This window comes from Amblyomma mixtum, chromosome 5, assembly GCF_055824585.1.
Source record: "Amblyomma mixtum isolate Tamu chromosome 5, ASM5582458v1, whole genome shotgun sequence".
In the NCBI taxonomy this organism is placed as follows: domain Eukaryota; kingdom Metazoa; phylum Arthropoda; class Arachnida; order Ixodida; family Ixodidae; genus Amblyomma; species Amblyomma mixtum.
Window position 1 is genome coordinate 177,604,344 of NC_143016.1, and position 16,331 is coordinate 177,620,674.

General features: G+C 49.5%; 2 protein-coding genes, 14 non-coding genes and 1 pseudogene across 16 annotated transcripts; all 17 read left to right on the forward strand.

The window, feature by feature from the left end:
* The first annotated feature begins 2,449 nt into the window (after positions 1–2,449).
* TRNAS-CGA (transfer RNA serine (anticodon CGA)) lies at positions 2,450–2,531 on the forward strand. The gene has a single exon. It is a non-coding gene; the product is annotated as a tRNA-Ser (tRNA).
* An 89-nt stretch (positions 2,532–2,620) lies between these two features.
* TRNAS-CGA (transfer RNA serine (anticodon CGA)) lies at positions 2,621–2,702 on the forward strand. The gene has a single exon. It is a non-coding gene; the product is annotated as a tRNA-Ser (tRNA).
* Positions 2,703–2,783: 81 nt separating this feature from the next.
* TRNAS-CGA (transfer RNA serine (anticodon CGA)) lies at positions 2,784–2,865 on the forward strand. Its single transcript has one exon. It is a non-coding gene; the product is annotated as a tRNA-Ser (tRNA).
* Positions 2,866–2,946: 81 nt separating this feature from the next.
* TRNAS-CGA (transfer RNA serine (anticodon CGA)) lies at positions 2,947–3,028 on the forward strand. Its single transcript has one exon. It is a non-coding gene; the product is annotated as a tRNA-Ser (tRNA).
* Positions 3,029–3,769: 741 nt separating this feature from the next.
* Positions 3,770–4,517, forward strand: LOC149344888 (uncharacterized; annotated as a pseudogene).
* Positions 4,518–8,222: 3,705 nt separating this feature from the next.
* On the forward strand, positions 8,223–8,304 carry TRNAS-CGA (transfer RNA serine (anticodon CGA)). The gene has a single exon. It is a non-coding gene; the product is annotated as a tRNA-Ser (tRNA).
* Positions 8,305–8,385: 81 nt separating this feature from the next.
* On the forward strand, positions 8,386–8,467 carry TRNAS-CGA (transfer RNA serine (anticodon CGA)). The gene has a single exon. It is a non-coding gene; the product is annotated as a tRNA-Ser (tRNA).
* Positions 8,468–8,548: 81 nt separating this feature from the next.
* TRNAS-CGA (transfer RNA serine (anticodon CGA)) lies at positions 8,549–8,630 on the forward strand. The gene has a single exon. It is a non-coding gene; the product is annotated as a tRNA-Ser (tRNA).
* An 81-nt stretch (positions 8,631–8,711) lies between these two features.
* TRNAS-CGA (transfer RNA serine (anticodon CGA)) lies at positions 8,712–8,793 on the forward strand. The gene has a single exon. It is a non-coding gene; the product is annotated as a tRNA-Ser (tRNA).
* An 81-nt stretch (positions 8,794–8,874) lies between these two features.
* TRNAS-CGA (transfer RNA serine (anticodon CGA)) lies at positions 8,875–8,956 on the forward strand. Its single transcript has one exon. It is a non-coding gene; the product is annotated as a tRNA-Ser (tRNA).
* A 128-nt stretch (positions 8,957–9,084) lies between these two features.
* Positions 9,085–10,284, forward strand: LOC149344894 (uncharacterized). Its single transcript, XM_089547316.1, has one exon. It carries the CDS (start codon positions 9,094–9,096, stop codon positions 10,282–10,284), a length of 1,191 nt encoding a protein of 396 aa, XP_089403442.1. The 5' UTR covers positions 9,085–9,093.
* A 2,062-nt stretch (positions 10,285–12,346) lies between these two features.
* LOC149344895 (uncharacterized) lies at positions 12,347–13,987 on the forward strand. Its single transcript, XM_089542678.1, has one exon. The coding sequence runs from the start codon at positions 12,428–12,430 to the stop codon at positions 13,937–13,939; it is 1,512 nt and encodes a 503-aa protein (XP_089398804.1). The 5' UTR covers positions 12,347–12,427; the 3' UTR covers positions 13,940–13,987.
* A 202-nt stretch (positions 13,988–14,189) lies between these two features.
* TRNAS-CGA (transfer RNA serine (anticodon CGA)) lies at positions 14,190–14,271 on the forward strand. The gene has a single exon. It is a non-coding gene; the product is annotated as a tRNA-Ser (tRNA).
* Positions 14,272–14,352: 81 nt separating this feature from the next.
* TRNAS-CGA (transfer RNA serine (anticodon CGA)) lies at positions 14,353–14,434 on the forward strand. The gene has a single exon. It is a non-coding gene; the product is annotated as a tRNA-Ser (tRNA).
* Positions 14,435–14,515: 81 nt separating this feature from the next.
* Positions 14,516–14,597, forward strand: TRNAS-CGA (transfer RNA serine (anticodon CGA)). The gene has a single exon. It is a non-coding gene; the product is annotated as a tRNA-Ser (tRNA).
* An 819-nt stretch (positions 14,598–15,416) lies between these two features.
* On the forward strand, positions 15,417–15,532 carry TRNAS-CGA (transfer RNA serine (anticodon CGA)). Its single transcript has 2 exons — positions 15,417–15,453; positions 15,488–15,532. It is a non-coding gene; the product is annotated as a tRNA-Ser (tRNA).
* Positions 15,533–15,613: 81 nt separating this feature from the next.
* Positions 15,614–15,695, forward strand: TRNAS-CGA (transfer RNA serine (anticodon CGA)). Its single transcript has one exon. It is a non-coding gene; the product is annotated as a tRNA-Ser (tRNA).
* Positions 15,696–16,331: the final 636 nt, after the last annotated feature.

Sequence of the window (16,331 nt, forward strand, 5' to 3'; positions counted from 1 at the left end):
TTCTTGCATGATATAAAAGGCGTCAAAGTTAGGCTAGAAGCTTTAGATGCTCAGAAGTACAGAGGGGCAGGGATAAGAGGACGCACGGAAAAATGGCTTACTGGTGAAATGCCTACAAAACGCGCGCTCACAGATGAAAAGCGATATCAGTTATCGAATACAAAGGACAAATCCTCAGTGAACAAAGTGGAATTTCGAGTGCATTCGTGGAACAGTACCGTGAGCTGTTTGCACGCAAAGCACCAAGTGAAGAAGGGTTTCGGGAAAACTTTTTGCCACTTATGCCAATATTAGGCAATGACATTACTGAAGACCTAGAAAACGAAATAAGTATTAAGGAAAATATAGACAGCAATTGATGAATTGAATGCCGGAAAGTCGCCGGGACCTGACGGTTTGACTGCGGCTTTTTATAAGAGCTTTAAATGTGACCTTGCCGCTATGCTCTATAAGCTTTTCAAAGAGTGTTTTGACGTCGGTAGGCTGCCACCTTCGTTTAGCAATGCTCATACGGTCTTAATTCTTAAGACAGATGACCCTGCCAAGCTGGTAAAATAACAAGCTATAGACCGATCACGTTAACAAACGTTGATTATAAAATCCTGATGAAAGTGTTAGCTAAGCGATTGCAATACGTCATAAAGGATATTGTAGGGCTTCACCAAACGTGTGGCATAAAACAAGAAGCATATTTAAAAATATTCACGTAGCACGCAGTGTGCTTGAGTGCTGCGATGCTTTAAATAAGAAAGTGGCTATGGTTCAAATTGACTTTGAAAAAGCATTTGATCGGGTGTCTCATGAAATACTGTATTGTTTCTTGGAACATATTGGTATTGGTTCGGTTGTTCTCAAGGGGGTAAAAATGGCTTATGCATGTTGCTCGACACGTCTTATGGTAAAAAAAATATTATCAGAAAGAATTGATGTGAGGGCATCTGTTCGACAAGGATGTCCACTGTCCCCTCTACTTTTTGCAATTTATTTGAAGCCTTTTTGTAGGATGATAACTACGAGCGAGCACATCCGAGGTTTTAGGTTGAGAGCGTGTGAGGTGAGAATACTGGCATATGCAGATGATGTGGCCCTCTTTTGTGAAGACCGCAAAAGTATTGTAGAAGCGTTACAAGTAACCGAAAGGTTTTGCAGGCAAACTGGTAGCGCTGTTAATATAGATAAATGCCTCGGAGTCTGGCATGGGCAATGGGACTTGGAACCAGAATCGTTCTGCGGGGTCCGATGGGCTACAACTCCCGGAGTTTATTTGGGAGTCCCGCTGGACAGATATGGGGAAAATACCAATTACTGGAATGAGAAAGCGGAAGAAATGAGGGACCGGACCAAAGGACGGATGGGCCGTAATCTTTCTATTTTCGCGCGTGCTACTGTATGTAACACCTTTCTTGTGGCAAGGATCATGTATTTACTTCAAGTATTATATCGTGCACGAACCAATATCCAAAGGTTTCATCGGGTTTTTGCGGTCTTCATTTGGGCGTCTAATTGGGAACGAATCCGCAGAGGTAATCTCTTCCGGAGTGTAAAGGTCGGGGGACTGTCTCAAATGCATCTCTATGTAAGGCAGGTTGTTTTAAGGTTTTGTTTTCTGCGTGACCAAAATGACACCTTCCTGCGAACATTCATACAAATCAAGTTATCCAGTGCACTTCCAGAATTCATTGTCTCTTCGTGCAATGCTCGGCGGTACACAGTGTCTTGCTTCCTGCGAGAGGTTGTCTGGTCGTTCAGGTTTTTGCAAGTGCGGTTCTCTCTAGAGTATTTAGCGAATGTAACGCCGAAGCGCTTATACAAGGATCTTATTGAACAGTTGTTTCCAGTGCCACTGTACAGAACCTTATACTGTGAAGGCCCTGGGAAAGACGTTCTCAGGCGAGTTAAAAAGATGACTGTTGCACCTGGCGTCAAAACATTCTTTTTTAAATTGCACACAGGAACGCTACCAGTAAAAACATGGCTAGAAGAAAGGGCTTTTTTGTTCCTTGGGGCTCGAACTGTCTCCTGTGTAGAAAACGGGAGACGGTAGAACATGTGTTCCTGGATTGTTAGGATGCGGTGTTCTACTGGGATGTTTTGCAAAGAACCCTAAAAAAGAACTTACCATTGACACCGCGCGGAATTCGGTACTTGACCACTGAAAGTGATGTTGCACAGTATGACCAGATTATGTTATTGGGCCTTCACAGCATTTGGAGGAGTAGAATGGCTTTAAGACATTGTGACTTGGATGCACGATCGGTATGTGGTTATTTTGTGGAACATGTGTGTAAACTAAGAGAAGCCTTGAAGCAACAAGATTGCGCGGATGATGTATTGAGTCTGATGGGCCAACTTGTGTTAATTAAAGTCCATTAGACACGGTTGTCTGCCAAGGGGCATGACAACTACGATATTTTACTGATGTATTCATTCATGCAATAAAGAAATAAAAGCAGCTGTGGCCGAGTGGTTAAGGCGATGGACTCGAAATCTATTGGGGTCTCCCCGCACAGGTTCGAATCCTGTCGGCTGCGTGTCCTGGCTGATGGGCTCACTATTTTTTATTCACATACAGGTCATACATACAAAAAGAGATCACAAATGCTATGTTGCGGAGGCATCCGCAGCCGTGGCCGAGTGGTTAAGGCGATGGACTCGAAATCCATTGGGGTCTCCCCGCACAGGTTCGAATCCTGTCGGCTGCGTGTCCTGGCTCACTGTTTTTTATTCACATACAGGTCATACATACAAAAAGAGATCACAAATGCTATGTTGCGGAGACATCCGCAGCCGTGGCCGAGTGGTTAAGGCGATGGACTCGAAATCCATTGGGGTCTCCCCGCACAGGTTCGAATCCTGTCGGCTGCGTGTCCTGGCTCACTGTTTTTTATTCACATACAGGTCATACATACAAAAAGAGATCACAAATGCTATGTTGCGGAGACATCCGCAGCCGTGGCCGAGTGGTTAAGGCGATGGACTCGAAATCCATTGGGGTCTCCCCGCACAGGTTCGAATCCTGTCGGCTGCGTGTCCTCGCTCACTGTTTTTTATTCACATACAGGTCATACATACAAAAAGAGATCACAAATGCTATGTTGCGGAGACATCCGCAGCCGTGGCCGAGTTCATTCTACTTCCGGCCACTGGCGTGTACGGACGCAGGATCATGAGGTCCCACGGAGCGGCGATAGCGGCCGTCGATGGCCGCGGAAACAGGGTTGAAGATAAGGAAGGACAGGAGTACGAAATCGTTTTGCCTACGTTGCCTACCGGTCGTGTTGTTCTAAACACCGTGTTTTTGCACGGCGACGTGCGAGTTAGGCCCTACAGGGTCGAGGATTTCTGCGACGCCCTCGCCAACGCTGGTGCGCTCCCCGACGTTGTGGCGTTGGGGGCGTATCAGGTAAACCACGTTTGGGCGGTTACGCTCAACAGTACCGAGGCAACGAAGAAGTTGGCAGCGATAAAGGAACTGGATGTCAAAGGACGGCGCTGCATTATCATCGATCCTGCCGACCAACAGGTGAAACTACGGCTGCACTGGATGCTGCACGGTGTAGCCGACGACGACATTCGGACGGCTCTTGCGGCTTTTGGGAATGTAACGGAGGTGACCCGGGAGCGTTGGCGTGTTTCAGGCGTCAAGTAGAAGGGGTCTACAACCAGGACTGTTCTCCTGAAGCTGAAACCCAGTATGAAGGTTGACGACCTGCCACACCAGTTATGCGTCTCCGGCGAGCTGGCCCTTGTTGTGGTGCCTGGGCGGCCTATGCAGTGCTTACGGTGCTGCGGCACGGGTCACGTTCGACGTGAATGCAAGGTACCCCGGTGCTCCAAATGCAGGCGTTATGGCCACGGTGACAGCGAGTGTGTTCGCACATACGCGGTGGCTACCGGTGCGGTATCGAGAGACGACACGGCAGAGCTTCTGATGGACGTCGTCGAGGCGGAGGAGGCGGCGAAAGGAGCCGTGGAAGTTGGCAAGGCTGCCGGGACGACCGACGCATCAGGGCCTCCCAGCGGAGACATTAGTGGACCCGGCAACCAAAGGAAGCCACTCGAAGAGGAAGAATTACCTTCGAGTCAGGCGAGCACGTCGGCAGACGGGGAGAACGTCTTGGCAACTAAGGACGCCGAGTCAATGATCAGCGAGGAACAGCAGGACCAGAGCTGCGCCCGTTCAGCGAGCGGCACCGCCCCAGCCAAGCGCCCTCATGGCCTGACCGACAACGAAGGGGACAAGGCGGCAGCTCTCAGTGGTGAGGAGCCGCCAGCAAAAACTGCTCAATCCCGACGGTCATCTTTCAGACCGAAACCTAACGTTTCGGCGGACAAGCGTGCCGGCGATAAGGCAGCCCCGCGGCAAGGTCAGGGGCTTGCACCGGATGGCTCCGGTGGCAACGACGGCGTCTAGCCATGTGCTAGACGTGTTGGGTAAGCACCATGCTCTTGGCCTCTTCACTATTTGCGACAATGGCTTCTGTAACCCCGTTGAAAGTAGCCACACTCAATGTTAGGGGCTTGGCAGGAAAGAAAAAGCAAAGCCAAGTTTACCGGCTTTTAACAGAACACGATATTGACTTACTGGCCGTGCAGGAGACAAAAGTAGAAGGGGAAGAAGAGGCCGGGAGCATGGTGCGACGTTTCACGTCTAGATTCTACGCTGTAGTGAGTCATGCGATAGGTACATCTGCTGGCAGCGTCCTTTTTGTAAAGAAGTTGCCGGGTCTTGTCGTGCAAGCTCATTTCTCCTGTCCGTCAGGTCGCTGTGTCGCTATCGATTTTACATTGAAGAACATTGAGTGGCGAATTGTCTGTGTGTACGCACCAAATGTTACGGACGAAAGGGCTGCGTTTTTTTCAAAGTGTTGAACAGCGTCTTTGTTCCGAGAAACAGCTTATCGCCCCGCCGCGGTGGCTCAGCGGTTACGGCGCTCGGCTGCTGACCCGAAAGACGCGGGTTCGATCCCGGCCCCGGCGGCTGAATTTCTTGAAGGCGAAATTCTAGAGGCCCGTGTGCTGTGCGATGTCAGTGCACGTTAAAGAACCCCAGGTGGTCGAAATTTCCGGAGCCCTTCACTACGGCGTCTCTCATAGCCTCAGTTGCTTTGGGACGTTAAACCCCAATAAACCAAACCAACCAAACAGCTTATCGTCATGGGCGACTTCAACTGCGTCCTAAGTGGCTGCGATAAGACCAGTGCAAGGGTGTTCAGGGACGCAAGCACGAAGATACTGTCGCAAATCATAGATAAATGGAACCTTGAGGATGTGGCAGTGTTTGCAAGGCGCGTGTGGCGTGAAGTACACACACTTTCAGAGGACAAGCCATGCTCGGCTGGACCGCATTTATGTATCGCTGGATGTGATTCCAAAATGTAACAGTTACCATGTGGTGCCGGTGGCTTTTTCGGACCACTGTTTAGTAGTATGTGGGATAGGATTGAAAAAACGGGGCAGTGCTTTTAGTTGGGATATGTGGAAAATAAATAACAAGCTAATTAAGGACGATGAATTTAACTGTGCAGTAATTGAAGAAATAAGCAAAATAGAGCCTAGTAGTGAACTGAGAATATGGCAACAGTGGGAACTTTGCAAAGAACAGGTTAAAATTAAAGCAGTCGAACGATCTAGTGCCATTGCGTACGAAGAGAATCTAAACGAACGCAATCTAAGATGTATGCTTGCAAAACTGCTAGAAAAGGAAAGTGAAGCGCCTGGTAAATGGATCGATGACATTAGGAAAATAAAGCAGAAAATTCAACTAATAGAAGAGGACCGTTATCGTGGAGCGTTGGTGCGGGCCAGAGCGGAAGATATAGCAGTAGGGGAGACGCCGTCGAAACGAGCGTTGGGAATTGAAAAGGCTCATGCTCGGCGAAATCACATTGATAGCATAGAATGGGGTGGCATCTTATCAGACGAAAACGAACATATACAGCGTGCGTTTTTTGAGTACTATGAGGCGCTCTTCGCATTACAGGATGCAGACATAAATACGTTTAAGAACAGGTTTCTTGGGGCACTGCCGCGACTCAGCGACGAGCAGAAAGACGTTTTAGAGCAGGCAATAACCGAATCAGAGGTAGAAATGGCAATAGACAATTTAAATCCTGGGAGATCACCAGGACCAGACGGGTTAAGCGCGGCGTTTTACAAATCATTTAAGAGCAGAATCGCGCCAGTGTTGAAGACGGTCTTTAATGAAGCTTACGACGTACGTGAATTGCCTCCGTCTTATGGTAAATCACATACTGTCCTAATTCCGAAAACGGATGAAGCTGACAAGTTACGACACGTAACAGGGTACAGGCCGATTGCTCTCACAAATGTCGATTATAAAATTTATATGAAGGTGTTGGCGCAAAGGTTACAGAGTGTAATCCAGGAAATTGTTGGCCCCCACCAAACGTGCGGGATAAAAGGCCGGTCTATTCTTTCTAACATACACAAGGCAAGATGTGTGCTCGAGTGCTGTGATTTTACAAATAGTCGCGTTGCCATCTTGCAGCTTGATCTCGAAAAGGCGTTCGACTGTGTCGCGCATAAAATTTTGCTGTGCATACTTGATTATGTGAATGTTGGGTATGTTATCCGGGAGGGAGTCGCCTTGGCGTATCGGAACTGTACGACGAGATTGATTGTTAACCAGAGTCTGGGGGCCCCCATTCGTGTGCAGCGTTCGGTACGTCAAGGCTGCCCCCTCAGCCCTCTTCTGTTTGCTATCTACATCGAGACTTTGTGTTTGGACATCATCGAAAACGAGAAAATAACTGGTTTTCGGCTGCAAGCTGCGGAGGTGAAGCTGCTGGCATATGCGGATGATTTAGCGGTTTTTTCCGTTAATCGAGAAGGTGTAACAGAGGCCGTTGAATGTGTCGCTGAATTCTGCAAAACCTCAGGCAGCAGAGTGAACTGGTCTAAGTCAGTGGGGCTCTGGCACGGAGCATGGCAAACGACGATGGACCATTTTGCAAACGTACCCTGGGTGAAGACACCAACGAAGTACCTTGGAGTACCGCTAGAAAGCTATCGTGATAGCGAAATATATTGGAGAGTGCAGACCCAGGATGCGCGTGAGCAGGCGGAAATATGGAAAGGAACAGGCTTATCAATTTTCGCTAGAGCCACCGTGTGCAACCTTTTCTTTATCAGCAAGGTGTGGTATGCGATGCAAGTGTTGCATTGTGGAAGAATGAGCATACAAAAGCTACATCGAATTTTTGCTGTTTTTGTGTGGGCTGCACAATGGGAAAGGTGCAGCCGGACGAATTGTTTAGAAAAGTGAAGGATGGTGGAGTGGGTCTGGGACACCTTTTCTTGAGGCAGATTGTTAACAGATTTATGTTTCTGCGTGATGCCAGTGATCCGTTTTTGCGCACCGCGTGCCAAGTAAGGCTGGGGCGCGCGCTGCCTGACTTTGTTGTTGCAACCGAAACCCTATCGGGCGGAATTTTTGGGTACTTCAGAGAAGTTGTCGCAAGTGTCCGATTTCTCTCAACGACGTTTTTCAACGAATATTTATCTACAGTGAACAAGCAAATATTGTATAAGGATTTATGTGAAGTTGTCTTGCCGGAACCCATGTATAGGGCCTTGTACAGTGGAGGCCCTGGAAGGAATGTGTTAAAGAGGGTAAAGGGAATGCACGTCGACCCAGGGGTTAAAACTTTTTTTTTCAAGTTGCACACAGGAACGTTATCAGTCAAAATGTTTTTACAGGATAAGGGCTTATTTCTTCCGTGGGGTCATCACTGCCTTATCTGCAAGCAACCAGAAACGATAGATCACGTTTTTCTGCATTGTTGGGAAGGGGTTTACTTTTGGGACGTACTTCAAAGGACTATAAAGAAACAATTTCCACTTCACCCCCATGGAATACGGTATCTGCCCATTGAAAACGAGGACGGAGTACCTTTCGATCTGATAATGTTACTGGGCCTCCACAGTATTTGGCGCGCGAGAATGGCAGGATATTACTGTGATCCCGACGCGAGCCCAGCACGAATTTATTTCCGTGAAACTGTGCACCGGTTTGTTGAGAGTGTCAAATCTGTTGGCGAGGCTCCCGAGTGGCTGTCAAGGGTGGAGCCTTTGATGGCCCTAAAGGAATTTTAATGTGACGAAGCCAGCCCCTGGCAGGCTGACTATATCAACACCAAGTGTTCATTGTGTCCCGCCATTTTGTTGTGTAATGTCAAAGCCAGGCAATAAAGAAAAAAGAAGCCGTGGCCGAGTGGTTAAGGCGATGGACTCGAAATCCATTGGGGTCTCCCCGCACAGGTTCGAATCCTGTCGGCTGCGTGTCCTGGCTCACTGTTTTTTATTCACATACAGGTCATACATACAAAAAGAGATCACAAATGCTATGTTGCGGAGACATCCGCAGCCGTGGCCGAGTGGTTAAGGCGATGGACTCGAAATCCATTGGGGTCTCCCCGCACAGGTTCGAATCCTGTCGGCTGCGTGTCCTGGCTCACTGTTTTTTATTCACATACAGGTCATACATACAAAAAGAGATCACAAATGCTATGTTGCGGAGACATCCGCAGCCGTGGCCGAGTGGTTAAGGCGATGGACTCGAAATCCATTGGGGTCTCCCCGCACAGGTTCGAATCCTGTCGGCTGCGTGTCCTGGCTCACTGTTTTTTACTCACATACAGGTCATACATACAAAAAGAGATCACAAATGCTATGTTGCGGAGACATCCGCAGCCGTGGCCGAGTGGTTAAGGCGATGGACTCGAAATCCATTGGGGTCTCCCCGCACAGGTTCGAATCCTGTCGGCTGCGTGTCCTGGCTCACTGTTTTTTATTCACATACAGGTCATACATACAAAAAGAGATCACAAATGCTATGTTGCGGAGACATCCGCAGCCGTGGCCGAGTGGTTAAGGCGATGGACTCGAAATCCATTGGGGTCTCCCCGCACAGGTTCGAATCCTGTCGGCTGCGTGTCCTGGCTCACTGTTTTTTATTCACATACAGGTCATACATACAAAAAGAGATCACAAATGCTATGTTGCGGAGACATCCGCAGCCGTGGCCGAGTGGTGATTCTGCTTCCGGCCACGCCAGTGAACGGACGCAGGATGCAGGGCTCCGATGGAGCGGCTTCAGCGGCCGTGTCAGGCCGCGGTGACAGGGCCAGTCAACAGGAAAATACTTACCAGGTTGTTTTGCCAGCACTGCCTACAGGTCGGTTCGTTTTGAATACGGTTTTTTTGCACGCCGATATCAGGGCCCGCCCGTACCGGGTGGAAGATTTCCGCGACGCTTTAGCAGAGCAGTCGCTGCTCCCCGATGTTATCGCAATGGGGGCGTATCGGATGAGCCACGTCTGGGCCGTCACTTTCAAGGATGCTGAAGCGGTGACCAAGATTATTAGTGTCGGTGAGCTGGTAGTAAAAAAAGGCCGCTGCTTGGTGATTGACCCGGCCAACCAAGACGTGCGACTGAAACTTCACTGGCTGCTACACAACGTGCCCGACGAGGATGTTCGGGCTGCCTTTGCGCCGTACGGAAAAGTGACGGAAGTTGCCCGCGAGCGCTGGCGCGTGAGTGGTATGTCAGAAAAAGGCTCGACTACTAGACTCGTCACGTTGAAGTTGAGAGCTGGCGTGAAGCTGGACGACCTGCCGCACCAGCTGAACGTTAGCGGTGAGCTGGCGCTCGTTGTTGTACCGGGCAGACCACCGTTGTGCCTACGCTGTCGGAGTACGGGACACATCCGTAAGGAATGCCGAGTCCCGCGTTGCGGAGCCTGTCGACGGTTCGGCCACGAAGACGGACAGTGTGCCCGCACTTACGCGAGCATTACCGGCCCCGGTGCAGGAGTAGACTCGTCTGAGTTGCTGATGGACGAGGCTGATGCGGAAGATGCAGCCCGTGCAGACGGGCAACCAGCAGCGAGGGAAGGGCCGTCGCTTACGGTTTTGACGAAGCAGAAGGCGACGTCAAGTGAGGTACCGGCGAGTGTAGTACAAGTTCAGAGTGCCTTTCAACAGGATGGCGATGGCTCGCCGAAGGGCGCGACAGAAGTCGCGGCGGAAGCTCCGGACAGCGCTGAACCTGCCAACACCGAAGGCATGGACTTCAGTCAGGAGGCTGGCACCCTAACGGCTGGAAAACGCTCCCGCGAGGAAAGCGCCGGCGAAAAGACGCATCTTGATGGTGGTAGCGACGAACCACCGTCGAAGACCCCGGGAATCCAGCGTCCGATGTTCAAGCCGCGGCCAAACGTCATGGCCGAGACAAGGCAGGCGGGGAAACCGCCTCCGTAGTTCTGCAATGTGCATTTGTGCTGTTTTTTTTTCTTGCTTTTCTTTTTTTTTCCTTGTTGTCTTTTTTTTGGGGGGGTGGGGAGTGGTACCCATCAGACTGTGTGCGCGGATCTGGATCTGCTGGCGAAGGAATTACCCATGGGTTCCCGACGCCTGCACGCGGATATCTGGAAAGGCGACACCATACATGCACAGTGAGTTTAAGAAGACTGCTCGGCTGACTATGAGGGGTACTGTGGGACTCAAGTCTCCTTTTCATAGGGCATGGCGATGAAACTAGACACAGCTTTACATGTAGCAACCTTGAATGTGAGAGGCCTTGGTGCACGACGGCGTCAGTGCCAGCTTAACCGCCTGCTTGCTGAAAACGCGCTTGACATAGTTGCAGTCCAAGAGACTAAGATCGAAAGTGAGGAATCCACTGATCGCATGGTGTCCACCTTTCGTTTGTGTTTGCCATTCCGTTGGCACCTCGGGTGAGTGCGTATTATTTGTCCGAAATAATTTAGGCATCACTGTCGAGTCGGTTTTTTCTTGCCCTAGTGGACGGCTTATTGTTGTAGATTTTTCTTTTTCCAATTTATGTTGGCGCATTATATATGTGTATGCGCCAAATGTTGAATCTCAGCGTTTTGATCTCTTTACCCGTTTGGAGCCCTACCTTGTTTGCGACCGAGTGTTGTTGCTGTTGGGAGATTTTAATTGTGTGTGTGCCGCTAATGATCGAGTGAAGGGTACGCCTGTGCGTGACAAGAGTGCTCAATTGCTTCAATCTCTGGCTTATGATAATAGCTTAGAGGATATTGGCAGTATATTTACCGAAGGGAATCGACCTCAGTTCACTCATTTTCAGCGTAATAGTCATGCCAGGTTGGATAGAATTTATGCATTCATAGATCTCGTGTCTCTTTGCACGAGTTGCAAAGTTATACCTGTAGCTTTTAGTGATCATTGCCTAGTGATCGCAAGTTTCTGCATAAAGCAAAGAAAAGCAAAATTTAACTGGAATCTCTGGAAATTTAATGTAAAGCTTTTAGAGGACGAGGAATTCGTAACTGATATTGCGGATGAAATGCAGAAGCTGCTTGAGGAGCGACCCAGCGTTGTTGCGGTTCAGTGGGAAGATTTCAAGGAGTGGATAAAAAGGAGGGCCATTGAAAAAAGTTGCTTGAAGCGATACGAAGAAAAACAGGAAGAAAAAGCAGCTCGCGAGCAACTGAAATTTTTAATAGGCATGGAAAGCTCCGAGCCTGGGAAGTTTTCTAAGGACCTAAGGGAGGTGAAAAGCCTGCTCAAACGCTTAGACACTGAAAGGTATAAAGCTGCCGTTATACGCGGAAGGACACAGAAACTGTGGGCTGGTGAAACGCCGACGAAGCGAGCTTTGTGTGACGAAAAGCGTTATGCTTGCCAAAACGAAATCAGGCAGATAAGGAACGGAGATGAAGTCACGAATGACGCTTTTGCAATCAAGCAGCTATTTGAAGAGCAGTACATTGAGCTTCTTGGACATACGCGTGACATGAATGAGGCCTTCCTGGTTCACTTTTTGCCTCTCCTGCCGAGACTTCAGGACGAAGTAAAGGAGCGTCTTGAGCAGCCCATAACTGCAAAAGAAATAGAGACTGCAATCGAAGACCTGCAAGCGGGAAAAGCTCCAGGACCTGATGGAATAGGGGCCGAATTTTACAAAGCATTTAAGCCCACAGTCGCTCAGTTACTGCTACGAGTTCTAGATGAAGCTTACGAAAGAAAACAAGTGCCACTCTCATTCACCACGTCGTACATAGTGCTGATTCCGAAATCAGATGTCCCAGAAAAGAGGTTGTTGGTGGGAAATTATCGCCCGATAAGCCTCACCAACGTGGACTATAAATTGTACATGAAGGTTTTAGCAAAGAGATTGCAGAGCATAATTACGAAATTGGTTGGGCCGCACCAGACTTGCGGAATCAAAGGTAGGAGTATCGCCACAAATGTGCACGTCGCACGGACCGTGCTGGAATGTTGCGATGTGCTCCGGGACCGCATCGCTATGATGCAGCTAGATCTGGCGAAAGCCTTCGATCGCGTTTCCCATGATGTCATTTTCAGCATTTTGGAGCACGCTAATGTAGGCCGTATTATTGCAGAAGGTGTTAAGATGGCATATGCAAACTGCACCACGCGCATTATTGTTAATGGTGACCTCACAGACAGGATAGCAGTTCATTCGTCAGTAAGGCAGGGATGCCCGCTATCGCCTCTGCTGTTTGCGGCCTACTTGGAGCCACTGTGCTTAGCTATCATCAAAAGTGAGAGCATCACGGGCTTTCGATTGCAGTCGACTCACGTCAAAATCCTTGCTTATGCGGACGATATTGCGGTATTCTGTTCAGACAGAGGCAGCATTACTGAGGTGATCAGCACGGTGGATAAATTCTGCAAACAAACGGGGTGTCTCATAAACTGGGACAAAAGCTCTGGCTTTTGGCATGGCGACTGGGAAGCGATGCCTGAACACTTTTCCAGAATGCGATGGTCGTCTTTGCCGACGCAATATCTCGGCGTCCCCCTAGTGCATTATCGCGATGCAAGTGAACACTGGAATGAAGATACGTCAAGGGCGAGGGAGAAAGCAGATGCCTGGAAAGGGAGGCAGTTATCAATGTTTGCGCGAGCCTCCGTCTGCAATCTTTTCCTTGTATCCAAAATATGGTATTTGATGAATGTGCTGTGCGCATCTCGGGCCAGTATTCAAAAGATGCATCGAGTGTTTGCTGTTTTCATTTGGTCGTCAAACTGGGAGAGAACCAGCCGTACAAATTTGTTTCTTTCAGTGAAAAAAGGAGGCCTCGGCCTTGTGCATTTATTTCTGCGTCAAGTTGTTTCGCGTTTTTTCTTTCTCCGAAATCAAAGGGATAATTTTCTTATGACTGTTATCCAAGTGCGGTTGCAGAGACTTCTTCCTGAATTTGTCGTCTCATCTTGTGCGAATATGTGTGGCACTGTCAATGGGTACATGCGAGAAGTTGTACTCTCTTTTAGGCTGCTCCATGTGCGATTTTCCCTTGAGTACTTATCTAAAGTGTCAAAGCAAAAGCTGTATAAGGATCTGGTGGACACCATGTTACCGACCCCAATCTACCGGTTACCTTATCGTGGAGGCCCAGGGCACGATGTATTAAATAGAGTTAAAAATATGCCTGTGAACCCATCTACGAAATCTTTTTTCTTTAAATTGTACTCGAATACACTTCCTGTTAAAACGTGGCTGCACGAAAAGGGGATTTTTGTCCCATGGACCACAAACTGTCTCTTATGCAAAAAACCTGAGACAGTAGAACATGTATTTCTGGACTGTTGGGACCCCATTTTCTATTGGGATGTGCTACAACGAACAGTCAAAAAAGATTTTCCCCTGGACCCCTACGGCATCAGATTCCTGCCAATTCAGAATGAAGCAGGAGTACCGTATGATTTAATCATGCTTCTGGGCCTCCACAGTCTCTGGAGGACACGGATGCAAGTGCGACACGCGGATGTTCACGTTCGCTCGGTGCGCGAAAACTTTATTGAAAGTGTTGCGAGCTTGAGAGAAATGTACCGTGCACAAGCTGACCCACCTGAATGGATTACTGTATTTGATGAACTGGTCGCATTGAGAAGATTTTAAGCCCTGATACGTCAGCCGAATTAGGCTGATGTTTTTATCATTTGTACATTTTTGTTTTCATGTCACAGACGGCAATAAAGAAAAAAAAAAGCCGTGGCCGAGTGGTTAAGGCGATGGACTCGAAATCCATTGGGGTCTCCCCGCACAGGTTCGAATCCTGTCGGCTGCGTGTCCTGGCTCACTGTTTTTTATTCACATACAGGTCATACATACAAAAAGAGATCACAAATGCTATGTTGCGGAGACATCCGCAGCCGTGGCCGAGTGGTTAAGGCGATGGACTCGAAATCCATTGGGGTCTCCCCGCACAGGTTCGAATCCTGTCGGCTGCGTGTCCTGGCTCACTGTTTTTTATTCACATACAGGTCATACATACAAAATGAGATCACAAATGCTATGTTGCGGAGACATCCGCAGCCGTGGCCGAGTGGTTAAGGCGATGGACTCGAAATCCATTGGAGTCTCCCCGCACAGGTTCGAATCCTGTCGGCTGCGTGTCCTGGCTCACTGTTTTTTATTCACATACAGGTCATACATACAAAAAGAGATCACAAATGCTATGTTGCGGAGACATCCGCAGCCGTGGCCGAGTGGTTAAGGCGATGGACTCGAAATCCATTGGGGTCTCCCCGCACAGGTTCGAATCCTGTCGGCTGCGTGTCCTGGCTCACTGTTTTTTATTCACATACAGGTCATACATACTGTGACGAAGACGAAGCTGGCAGTGGCGCGGGACGAAGCGCCCGCGCTAGGCCAGCGGCCATTAAATCATCTCATAGCCATGGTTCACCACGTCTCATTCTTCGGCTGGCCGCCACGTAACATTTGGTGTGAGGTGCTGGGGTCCCTTCATCGCCATCCTGGTCACGTAGCTTCGGCGTCCTGGGCCTGCCGTGGACGTCGGCCGTGAGTACCTGGTCAGCGCCGCACGGCCGTGCCCCAGCCCGCCCGACCTGAACCGACCTCGCCGCTCACCCCAGCCCCGTCCCCCGCCCGGACCACACGACACGACGACCCAAGACCCGACGGACCCAAGACCCCACCGACCCAAGACCCCACTGACCCAAGACACAAACGTGAAGACACCGCCCCCCTGCCCCCACCGTTCGGTGCGTCCAGAGACCTCGGCCGTCAGCTCCTGGCACCCTACGGCCCGGATGCTTCGTGGACCGGGACTCATTCTCTCATCTTTCTCATCGTGGCGGCCAGCACTGCACCATCTTCTACATATTGCTCGATCCTTCGCTCAAGACCATCGCCATTTCGCCGTCTGTTCGTCACCGATCGGGACGATCGCTCGGAGGCCCCGGTTAGTGTGACGAAGACGAAGCTGGCAGTGGCGCGGGACGAAGCGCCCGCGCTAGGCCAGCGGCCATTAAATCATCTCATAGCCATGGTTCACCACGTCTCATTCTTCGGCTGGCCGCCACGTAACAATACAAAAAGAGATCACAAATGCTATGTTGCGGAGACATCCGCAGCCGTGGCCGAGTGGTTAAGGCGATGGACTCGAAATCCTGTGCGGGGAGACCCCAATGGGTCCAAAAGACCCATTGGGGTCTCCCCGCACAGGTTCGAATCCTGTCGGCTGCGTGTCCTGGCTCACTGTTTTTTATTCACATACAGGTCATACATACAAAAAGAGATCACAAATGCTATGTTGCGGAGACATCCGCAGCCGTGGCCGAGTGGTTAAGGCGATGGACTCGAAATCCATTGGGGTCTCCCCGCACAGGTTCGAATCCTGTCGGCTGCGTGTCCTGGCTCACTGTTTTTTATTCACATACAGGTCATACATACAAAAAGAGATCACAAATGCTATGTTGCGGAAACATTAGCGTCCCACTGGACGGTTATCGCGATAGCGATTCGTACTGGAAAGCACAGACGCAAGCCACGCGTGAAAAGGTGGAAAGGTGGAAAGGGCGACACCTTTCAATTTTCGCAAGGGCCACAGTGTGCAATCTGTTTTTTATGTCTAGGCTGTGGTATGTGATGCAAGTGTTGCATTGTGCAAGGATGAACGTACAGAGACTGCACCGGATCTTTGCCGTTTTTGTGTGGGCTGCGGACTGGGAACGCTGCAGCCGGACCAATTTGTTTAGGCGGGTGAAGGATGGCGGCCTGAGTCTGGGACACTTATTTCTGCGGCAGATTGTAAGCAGATTTTGTTTTGTGCGCGATGTAAGCGATCCGTTTTTGCGCACTGTGTGCCAATTAAGGCTCGGAAATGCACTGCCGGACTTTGTTGTCACAACCGAAAGTTTCTCGGGACGTATTTTTGGTTACTTTAGAGAGGTTGTCGCGAGTGTTCGATTCCTGTCGGTTCGATTTTCGTATGAATATTTATCTTCTGTTAGCAGGAAAAAGTTGTATAAAGATTTGTGCGATG